General features: G+C 49.9%; 2 protein-coding genes across 2 annotated transcripts; both read left to right on the top strand.

Annotated features, from left to right (window-relative positions):
• Positions 1-5,802: 5,802 nt before the first annotated feature.
• On the top strand, positions 5,803-6,732 carry BP5553_01277 (uncharacterized protein; the record flags this gene model as incomplete). The annotated part of the gene is made up of 1 exon (XM_032009900.1): positions 5,803-6,732. The coding sequence occupies one exon, from the start codon at positions 5,803-5,805 to the stop codon at positions 6,730-6,732; it is 930 nt and encodes a 309-aa protein (XP_031873954.1).
• Positions 6,733-6,760: 28 nt separating this feature from the next.
• Positions 6,761-7,264, top strand: BP5553_01278 (uncharacterized protein; the record flags this gene model as incomplete). Its single annotated transcript, XM_032009901.1, has 1 exon — positions 6,761-7,264. The coding sequence occupies one exon, from the start codon at positions 6,761-6,763 to the stop codon at positions 7,262-7,264; it is 504 nt and encodes a 167-aa protein (XP_031873955.1).
• Positions 7,265-11,237: the final 3,973 nt, after the last annotated feature.

Raw genomic sequence — 11,237 nt, forward strand, 5'->3', positions numbered from 1 at the left:
TACTTATGGCCGAAAAATTCATGTCCAAAACTAAACCCTACCGGAAAAGCTCCCAAAAATTCCGAATTCTGCCGATACTGTACAGAGTATGTACAGAAATCTGCTTAGTAGGGGTCATCTCAATGTCACAAGAGATATAATACTCCTTGAACCAGTGTTTCGGACTGCAGATCTTCGGCTAATGGAAGTTTATCCAAGGACGTTAGATAGATAATAAATGATTGTAGTCCCGGGGTTAAACAGGACATGGGATAATAAAAATGGAGAAAAGAAGGTTACCATGGCGCTTCCTAGAAATGCTATGCAAGATAAAATCGGCTATGCTATAGGAGTCTCGGACTGGGGCGACAGCTTCTTGAGAATCCACCAATTCGAAGGTCGGCATCAGAACTCAGTCCAACGGAAGCTGATGGAGATGGAGATGGAGATGGAGCATAAAGTGTATGTAGCAATCAATTGCTAGACAAAAGGAAGACAGAATTCCGAATCAGCAAGGCTCTACATGTCGGAGAGCGTGTAGACATTATTCCGTTGTAGGTATAAAAGGAGAGCTGGAATAGTATATAATGGTGTTTACTTATTTGATCGAAACGGAGTTGTTGGGAGTCTAATGCAGGAATTGCAGGCTGGGAATCAGTATCCCGGCTTTCTGCACGTGTGGTGATATGAAGGTGATGCAACGCTGTGAGAAGCGTATAAACGATGACAAATATTTCCTCGCGCTATTTAGGAAGATATGGATATTGTGAGTCCCAAGACATGTCTGGACCTTGATGTTGCTATCATCGTTGCTGATGATTATTCTTGGCTGTCCAATGGCCATGGCCATGAGACTATTTTGTTAGGAAATTTTATATCCAGGTAACATTATGGGTACAACTCACCTATCCCAAGGATATAAATTGATCCACACTGGCACGCGGTTTTGATGCTCGTTATACTAGAATAATCTTGACGTCCCCTCGATAATAATAAGACTAGACTGAGGAGCTCCTTGTTGTGGATGCACCCCTAGTTCTTGTGACTACTTGAGAAACCTAGAAAAACGGCTCACTATTTCTGTACCGGGCGAAAGAAATCGCAGAGACAAAGCAACGACATCAAACTAGACAGCAGGAAGGAATCTCAACACTTGAGAGGAATCATCCGAAATGAGATACGCGACGGGGCCGAGTTTGGCATTATAAAAACGTGAGAGAAGATTATCGAAGTAGAGCTTTTCCACGATGTAGTAATGCCCATTGGCATCCAAGAAATCAACGGCAATGATCTCGTCTATAACAGGCTTTGGCGATAGATGGGCAATTATAGAAAGGGCATCTTGAAGATTCTGAACCTAGCTGGGCCTATGAGGGAGGCGATTGTGTGTAATACGAACGGATTGAAACTTATGTGTGAAGTTACGCCCATCGTTGAAAAACTGCAGATGAGTTAGCGGAAATATAATTACTGCTCACATACGTTGATTCATCAGCTCTAGCTCTATGAAGGCATTGGTTCCAGCAGCTTATGAGGATCCAAGCTGACTGAAGGTCCCAATACGTTCCACTTAATTAGGGGCAGATTGAACAACTTGGTTTCCTAGGGAGATATCTCTTTTGGCCTCTCACCACCTACAAAGAGGCTGGGATTCGTTGGCGCTTGCCATGAGAGAATTTCGGAGGTTGGCAGACAAACAAAGACGCTATGGAATCTCTTACATTGCCGAGTTAGCACAAACGCATTTGTTGGCGACGTCTCGCGCGACATAATTGCTGCAAGGGTATTCTTGATCACACTGTAAGATAAATGTTTTGGTTGGCGTTGATTACAAACGGTAGGTTCTGAGGCCGTGAAGGCTGGCAGCAAATAACACCAGACAAGAGCAAAGAACCTCCTGCTTTCTGTGATAACACTCGGTGCAGCTGGTTATGACCCTCCTTCTTTTTACTGATGGGCGAGGGGCAGTTTCCGATAGACTGGGCTCTTGCATTATGATCTCAATGATGGTACTGGATAGGTAGACCGAGGATATATGCGAAAGGTGTCAATCCCTAAAATGTCCAGGAGTGATGCGAAATAGAAACCAACAAAAGCTTCTGCTAATAAGCGCCCTAGGCGACCAGCTAGGTTACTATGAGCCACGGGACCATATATAGGATACCTTACCTACTAAGAGTGTCAGAATATGCTTCAGTGTTGTGATGTTACGCTTGGTGAAGGTGGTTTAAGCACAGCCTAGGTACCTGTATATAAGCACTGCCAGCCTATCCATGTAATACTAGCGACCCAATGCTTGTTTGCTTCTAATACTGTAAGCAATAAAGAAGCTCAAGTAGTAAGGATAAAGTAGACCAAGTCAAGTTTTGAGTAACCTACGTAATAAATCAGAGCCATTAACCTAGGTAGTTAAAAGGTTGGTGCTGTACGAGTACTACAGTGTGCTGCATCGCTAATAATCGAGGTTCACGATCCAGAGTCCCGCTACCACCATTCTACGACGGGCCCGAGCTCCCATTTAATTCTATTCCACGTCCTTTTCCTTTTCCAATTATAATTACAATTTCTTTTCCAATTCCAATTACAATCCCAGCTCCTGATCTGGAATAATCGAGATTGTCTTGCGTCTTGTGTCTATCCGTCTGCAGGCCCCGGACACGAAGCGCGCCACGGCGTCGTCCGTAATACCTCAAGAGATGAAGGCAGGTCCTTCATTTCCCCAGAGGCTACTGTACAATCAGCCATCAGAAACGCCTCATCAACACCAAGGGGACACGCGGGCCCCGCAGCTTGGTAGCGTACCGTGCACTGGCCCGTGGGACCATGGATGGCATGGAACCGTGGCTATCATGTCTGTGCTGCGGAACGGTCGAGATGCTGTGTATCCAACCGTGGAGATGATTGAACCAGCGCCATGATTCCCTCCTTTGCACGCACTGGACGAGTACTGTGCTCCTCCACGCCTCCATGCCATGCCTGCCATGCCACGAGGTACGGTACGGTGCGATGCGGTACGAAGTACTACAGTGCGTAGCCTCCGGGTCTTGCAGCAAAGCAAAGCAAAGCAGAGCAAAGCAGAGCAGAGCACAAGTACAAACGGACCGAGTGAGTAGCTCCTCTGGACAGTTTGCTATGCCGAACCCGACATAATAATAACATCATTTGATAGAATTCGACTAGGCATAGCACACACAATCCACACAAGGAAGAACCCGGCGGACGCGGCTCCATGACTACCCTCGAATAGCTGTAGCGGGCTGGCTCCACTCGCACACATCAATTTATGTCCCATCACGAGCGTCGTCCGTCGGCGCGCAAGCAGGCTGGAATCGCTGCTGGACTCGACTCGAACTGGACACGCCACGCCCACAAGCCCTTGCGTGAAGTTGGTTCTTTCGTCGCTTTTTCGTCGATGCAACTGTTCCCTGCGGATACTGCATCGAGCCCCTCTCAGCCCCTCTATTACCTCGCGCCACTCGCAAGACGGTCCTGTTCCAGTAAACAAAGATGACCGGTTTGTGATTTGCAGGCCTGCAGGGAGGGGTTATTTCTGCGCGAGATTGTTTGAGATGTTGGGGATGCCACCAGCCGACGGGTATCCCGCCTTCCTTTAGGCTTTGGCCCACGAGGAAATTTACTTTTTGATCAGCCACAAAGTGCCACACTTCCTTTGATGCCGGCCCAGACGTGGCTTGCTTGTGTTTCTCCTGCTGGTTCGGTTCGCCGGCTAGATTCTAATTGGGATACCGGGGGAGCCAGCGTGGGCCAATGGCCGCTGCGGTTGGAGATCGTCTGGTGTTTCAACTTTCAAAAGCCTGGAAGCCGCAGGATTCCAATGACCAGATCCGCCTAGTCCCAGAACAGTCCGAGGGGCAGATCCTGGACAGAGTCATTCATGGCCGTTTGTGGACCTGTATGAAGTACCTGGCTGTACCGAGGAGTACTGGTGCCGGCGCTCGCAGGAACGATTCTAGGCCAATTTATGCCCCGTCAGAACACGTTGCCAGCCAGAGAGAAAGTGAAAGCAGATGTGCTCCCCGAGCCAGGCAGCCCGGGAGACACAGTCAGAGCACCGAAGACTGTCGATTGCTTCGCACATAGGGCCGGAGTGAACAGCTAGGTAGGCCCACCGGCGCTGAGAGACCTGATGCTGTGATGATATGGCTGAATCCTTCATACGGGAGAGGATGCCTTCCAAAACACTGAGCTTCCCATGCTGCTTCCTCGGAACGGTACACTATTTTGCTGCTGACTCTGTTCGGGAGTACCGCAGGACATGCAGAGTCCCAACTTCCGAGGGCCGTTGGACAGCCTCCAAGAGTCCAATCCAACTGCTCACCGGCCGGTCACCTCCGCACAACCATGTCCACACGCGCCGGACTCCACGCACGACAAGATTCAAGAGTTCTCTTTACAAAGCTTACACAACAGATCCGCCAGTGCGAGAAGTGCCCGTACTATGTTGCAGCAGGAAGGAGTAAGTACTCCATACTCCGTATGAAGTACTGTACCAGTGCCAGCCCAAACGAAAAGCTTCAGACATTCAGCCCTCTGTTAGCCCTAGTCTCCAGTCCCTAGAACCCAGAACCGAGAATACAGTACCCAGCCACCCCCCCTGAACCCAGTTGCCCATCACCCAGTTGCCCATCACCCATGCCCCGCTACTCGAGGACTGCCCGCTTTCTGTATCCCACGGGCTTTACTCCACAGCGGTCTCCATCAGGCATTAGCTGTCTCATTACGGACTATGGAGTACTGCCACTGACATTTCGGATCCGCCCCATCTCTAATCGTTTTATATGAGGACCCCCGTCCATCAGCACTCTGGATGGTACTTGGTTCACAAACACCCCCCCGCCTAGCAGCTTTAAACGGTGGAACTGTTCTCGAAAGTGCGTGGTATTGCAGGATTCTACCCTCGACTCTGGACTTCCGCTCTGAGTATCTTGCAACGGACCCTTTCGGGAAAATGCCGTATATGGATACATGCCTAGATGACTGCTGTTGCTAATATCTGCCACCCGTACCCTGTTCCTCTCCACAGCTACTCCTCCGTATTATACAATTAATCTCTCAAGTGGAAGGGATCCATTCTCTCCAGTCACCAACCGCCCATAGTACCAGTTGTACGATCTGCTGGGCGCCGACTGGCTCGTTTCCGCGCCCACATGCCCCCCTCTGGTCTCATCACAGTCTTATCGATCTCGGTCGTCTACCTCGCGGCTTGGTAGCCTTTGCCATTTCTTCAGATACACCACTCATCCGGGAAGAGATCTTCCATGCAGTTAAAGCACCACTCGACATCCCGTTCCAGAGCCGTCAGTACTGGCCTCTTGATTTGCTAGCATCGTTCAAGCGCCCCAGGACCACGGACCGGCACCACCATATCTAAACCTGGTTTCACCCGGAGGATCTTCATAGACGCTTTCGGTAGCTATACAACGAAGTCTATCATAACGCACGGTACCTACTGGAGAGGAGTGTTAACCGCATTTGGAGTGCTTTTCCTCTGACATAAAAGACCTTCCACCCATTCGCCTACATCTACCGCCGACACTCCACATTTTACTTCAAGGTTACTTCTACCTTTCACTACTTCATGTTTCTCTTTCTAGGTTCAAAAATTCCCCCATAGATATGTTGCTCACGATAAAGCAGCCAGCACATCAGGGCTACAAGTCTTTCCATGACTATACTCCGCCTACACCGCCGTCCACGTCCTGCTTCTCTCCGGTGGTGGGTTCGACCGGGTCATCCCTTCCTTCCATATCCTCCACCAGCAAACATCACCACCTACCTGTCAGTAAGTCGATAGGACCGTCGATGTCGACACCCCATAGGGGCTTGCCTCCGCCGGCGGCCATGACATTGCCACCTCAGCCTTCCTCGATCAGCCAGCCAGTATTAAGCCAACCCCTCTTAAGCCAGACTCAATTGCCTCAGCCCATGGGACAACTACCTGGTCCTCCACAGCAATGGCAAGGCGCGGAAGAATCAATGAGGAACTGGCTGCATGCAAAAGCCGAAGAAGACAAGCGGAAGCAAGAAGAAGAGAAGACGCGGCAGGAATCACTGCGGTTAGAACAAAGAAAAATCGAGCAAGACATGTTGAGAACGTCGCTAGCGGGAGGTATCCCGCCCTATATGATTCCAATGGTGTTTGCGGGGATGGGGGGCGGAAATCTTCCAAATGCCAGCTTGGAGTGGGCACAACATTACATGGCACAGGCACACCACCTTCAGCAGCAGCCGCAACAAATTCCGCAGCAACCGCAACTTCTACCTTCCCAAGTGCAGACTTCGCCCGAGCAGATCCAGCGGCGGAACTCTCGAGGACACGGACAGCCTCCTGCTACGCAGCAAAATCCAGTTCCAATGACTTTGCCTTCCACCCCAATAGGCCCTTCAGGATCTCAGCAACCCGCGAGCTTTCTGCCGAGCTATCCATTATCACCAGCGTCACGATCTCGACAAAACACGCAAGCGCAGACAACGATTGTGCGGCCGTCCCCAACGTCTCAGCTTCCTAGGCTGAATACGGGAGAACTGCACATCCAACCACCACCGCCAGGACCCGGCATGCAAATATTACCTGGCCAGCCAAGCCACCCATTGCAACAAACGCAGTCCGTCCAGCAGCAAGAGTCGCAAACTTCCCCATCTATCTACTTTCACCATTGGCAACCGCCCACCTCACAGGCAGGAACGAGTGGTGGCAATCAGCCGGCAACTCCTTCAGGCAAGCCTCGATAGTTTCTCTGTATCAACAGAACGCCGACTAATGGATAAGCCAGATAACACCTCATCCCCAAAGAAACGGAAGGCGACGGGACCCCAACAACCAGCACCGCCACCTACGTCGCAACCACAATACACCTCACCCCAATTCTCCCAGGTGACTTCCTCCGTCTCCAACACGCCGCCAAGCCGACGTCGTGGGCATTCAAGGCAGCGGAGCGATATGTCAAGCCGAGGGCTCGATTCCTATGGCCGACCTACGAGCCGCCATCGCCATACTGAGAGCAGCTTCAGCCTACCAAGTCTAACATCACCCCGCCAGATATCTGATCAGGGACCCGAGACCATGTCGCAGGCGGGGCCACGACGAAGATCGGGAGGCTCGAATCCCGTTTCTGCGCTGCTCGAAGAGAGTGACTCGCGGCCACAGTCGCAACAGCAGTCGGCGGTGGCGCATGAGATGAGGCACGAGGAACGACACACGACGTCGGAAAGTGAAAATTCGGGAAGACCAAACGCTATCAAGCGAGATGATGGGCAAGATTAGAGGAGTTTCAGACAGAGTCCTGGCGTCCTAGATGGCCCCTGCCCTGCCCTGTACGCGAGATGAATAAGCCGACAACGACAGCGAACTTTTCGGATCAGGTTCAGCTATGGACGGACGCGTTATGAAGGTGGATGCGTTATTTCGATGATTAAATGATACCCATTAATGCGCGTTTGCCGCTGGAGGTCCAGGTTTAAATTGCTTTTCATCAAAAACAAAAGGACGCCACAGAGGCGCTTGTACAACTTGTATTTTACTGTCATGGGCAGGCGAGGCCCTATTGTACGACTACCACATATCGAATTAAGTCGGGGGAGCGGAGGAAGAAGGGGGGGAAGGCATGTCCTGTCCTACGTGAGGCCATCTCGGGCGGAGCTTCATGGGCTCTTTATTTGTCTGCGGCACTCTTGGATCATGGATTCTGGTGGTACAATTCTTGCAAATACTTTTTATGGTGGTTTTCGAGGGAAAAGGTCGGTCGGCAGGGTGCGGTTTAGCAAGGTAGGGAACGGTACGGCACGAAAAGAGATATCTAGATGATTGATGATAGCGGTGCGAACTTTTTGAACGAAATGGACAGCAGAGGCGGGAAGAAAATCTGGGACGCAAGGGACGGAAAAAGGTTCTCACTACATATACATTGTTCCTGTACTGCATGTACGGTATGAAAAATGTTTCGCCATGGCGACCAGATAAGCCAACTCAAGAAATTAACTACGATTTGGATCGCAACACGACCTCGGGAAGGCCTATCGAGACCAAAAAAAAAACATTTATAGAGTCAAATCCTTGAGAAGAGATGGGATCATGATATGCCTCCGTTGCGGTTGTCCTACACATGACATGCTGGGATAATAATAACGCATCGCTGTCCCTTCCTCGGCCCCTGAGGCCTGCTCCACCATGGCCTTGATGGCACGCTGTTCGCAAAACGGAGTTTACCAAAGGACACACGTTTGTCTTACCAAGGGCTTGCGCCAACCACCACCGCCACAACGTCGATCAAACACGCCCCCTGAAGACGTCCCAAAGGAGAAAGAGTCGTTGATCCCCCGGTCTTAAGAGCCGCGCTATTGGAACGCACGGCCTTCGGGCCCGGTGTTTCATGTTTAGACAGGAAAAAAGATGAGATGAGATGAGATGTGATGATACAGTATGAGCTGATGACGACCACCATGGTACCCATACTCGTCCGTAAGAAGTAGATCTACTGTACTGTGCTAGATCGAGAGATAAGATACTCCACTCGCCGGACCGTGTTTTGTGTTTGCCCAAACTAGGCGCAATCGCTGCCACGGGCATGGCTTATCCCCGAAAGAGATATCGGTTAGTGTCCCGTGCAGCCTAGTAGATAATGTAGGGCAATTATCGGAGACGGCGATGGTTAAGGAGTCGAAATGAAAAGGATTGAGATGCGCCATGTGAACACCATGGCGAGGGGAGATATCTCTCTGAATTGCGATGTTTTCCCGGGAAAGTGGCTGGGAACTTCAACATCTGCGGGCCCGGGACAATGCGATGCTACGTACGGCGTATACGTACGGGACACTTCGCACAGTACAAGTACGTACATCATTAAGGGAGCACGAAGTATTTCCATATTTCCATATTACCGGATATGGAATGGGTCTCTGGAAGGGGAAGCTGCATCCCGGGTTCAATGCTTCCCGGTTCCTGAATCAAGACTTCGACAAAGCCACAGGGTGTCAGTGGCGGGAGACTGGAGCCCGGAGGACTTACCAACTCTGTCAGGTAGGACAAGACGCATCCCACTTGCCCGGACCCGGATTTTGAGCCATAAAAGGGCTGATGCAGATGCAGATGCGGATATTGCAACTGACTGCGGGATGGAGAGCTAAGGAAAGTTCGCGCCCTAGAATGGGACCAAATGCTGCCGAATATGGAGTAGAAACAAACATGTATCGCCCAGAAAGGAAAGTGGATTTCCACGCCTGATTACCACAAGACGGAACTCTCCTCCGGATCGCCCTCGGCGACACGCTGTCGCAGGTAGAAACAGAGAACGCATGTAATCGGCCTTGCAGGCGCCACATATTGCAGCTTTTCAGCCACACGCACGAGTCTGCATACAGGAGGACTCTTTTGCACATGACAGAGTATCCGTTCATGTGCTACGTACATGTAAAGTACATATATGTACTGTACGTTGTACCTACGTACTCAGTCTCGGAAAGGCAATGCACCGCAATTTACTAGGAGTACATGGCCAGATACCAGGAACGGCGACAGCTCCTGCGCGGGTTTGAGATTGAGATTGTTCAAAATCCTAAGGGGACATTTGCCCGATTGGTGCACAGGCTGTTTCAAATAAACCGGAACTGGATTTTGGCCGAATTGGTGACCAACCCACGATAAAATCCCTCGACTTCCTAGTTTCCAGTATCTTATATTTGTTTATATTATGACGATGGGTGTTGGCATGTTCTGGTACCTGCGCGGCCAGGGCGGGGTTAGGTACGGATCGCGGCCAGGCATTTGCAACATTTCTGATCACATCATGGCTCGTGTGCAATAAAGTCCAAATATAGTGGATATGCAGGTACGGACCAGAGGTGCAGCCTGCTGTAAGGCTGCAGACCCAAGTGGAATCAGGCTGAATGCGTGATGTTTTGCATGGCGGAATTACGATGCAGTCCGAGAAAGCTCCAGACTGGAATTCCAGGTCGCCGAAAACATCGTCAGGCTACCTCCGGACGGTGTACAGCATTTGAGCTCGGTTTCAGATGTTGAATATGCTGCAAGTCATACTCCCTATTCAAAGCGCAGGGGATTATATACCCCTGCGTCAAGGCTCAGAATGACCAACCAACAGCGTCTGTAGGACCTGATCAGCGAGATTGTTAAAATGGATTGAATATTAATTGATCTTCATCCATGTTGGCTGCTAGGAAGTCGATTTGCGCGATCAAAACTGCTTTTCATTCAAGGGGATGGATACTAGCGTACATACTCGGAAATACCTGACGTCTTGACGAACTGGTTCTCGACCGGTTGGAAACCAGTATAATCATCGAGGTGATGAATAATACCGACAATGGTGACCATCCACTAAGTAGTGGGTGAGGATAAGCTCATCTTTAATACCGCAAATTGAAATCCTCCTTTTATGACTAAGCGGGTGCTATAGCTCTAGCTCTTTTATAGATTCGAAGTCCTGCACGGCTTCTCGAACATAAGACCTGGAAGCCCTAGGGTGATGGAGCTGCTTAGTTCTTAGGTGGTGTTTTGTTCTTGATATGGTTCTCTTTGTTGTCAAGAGTAGCTTCCTTGACTAGTTTCCTTCCAATCCCAACCAAATTCCATTCCAATATTGTGTCGAATAATCTGTTCCTGCTCCGCGTATCTTATGGGGAAGGGTTGCGCTCACCCTGAACATTAAACCTCCATTGTGCTCTATCTCCTTGTCCTCCTTCGCATTCCCAGCCCTTCTCGCATGCTACAATAATAATGGCAAGGGGTATCGAGTTGCAACTTTGAGCACTTTAAGTTTCTAATTGAATTTATTCCGGTGGGTTTTACGGGTATGACCAAACGGGTCCCGAATCAACAGCGCTAGGGACCTCTTAAGAAATCTGTAAGGCACCTTGCCGTATCACTGTTGAGATGGTATAGAGTCCGAATGCCTAGCGTTGGTGGTCGCGCAAGCAGGCCTTTCATAACTATTTCAATTTCTCAACGGTATCCGGTTTACTACCACATACGTTGACAATTGAAATAGTTTAGTATGAGTCACTTGTCACAAAGCTCGTCGTAAAATGCATTCGATTCCTAATATTAACAAAATCCGTCGTTGCAGTTTATTATATCCTTTACTCCATCTGGTATTTCCCCCCTTGCTTCGAATGTTCCATATGTATAAACCCCATGCTGCCATGCGTCATAATCATTAAAAGCAAGTGGAGACTTATACGAGCAAACTAAGGGCTAGAAACCGTTCTCCCTACGCCCATGC

Source organism: Venustampulla echinocandica (genome assembly GCF_003357145.1).
Source record: "Venustampulla echinocandica strain BP 5553 chromosome Unknown scaffold_0, whole genome shotgun sequence".
In the NCBI taxonomy this organism is placed as follows: Eukaryota; Fungi; Ascomycota; class Leotiomycetes; order Helotiales; family Pleuroascaceae; genus Venustampulla; species Venustampulla echinocandica.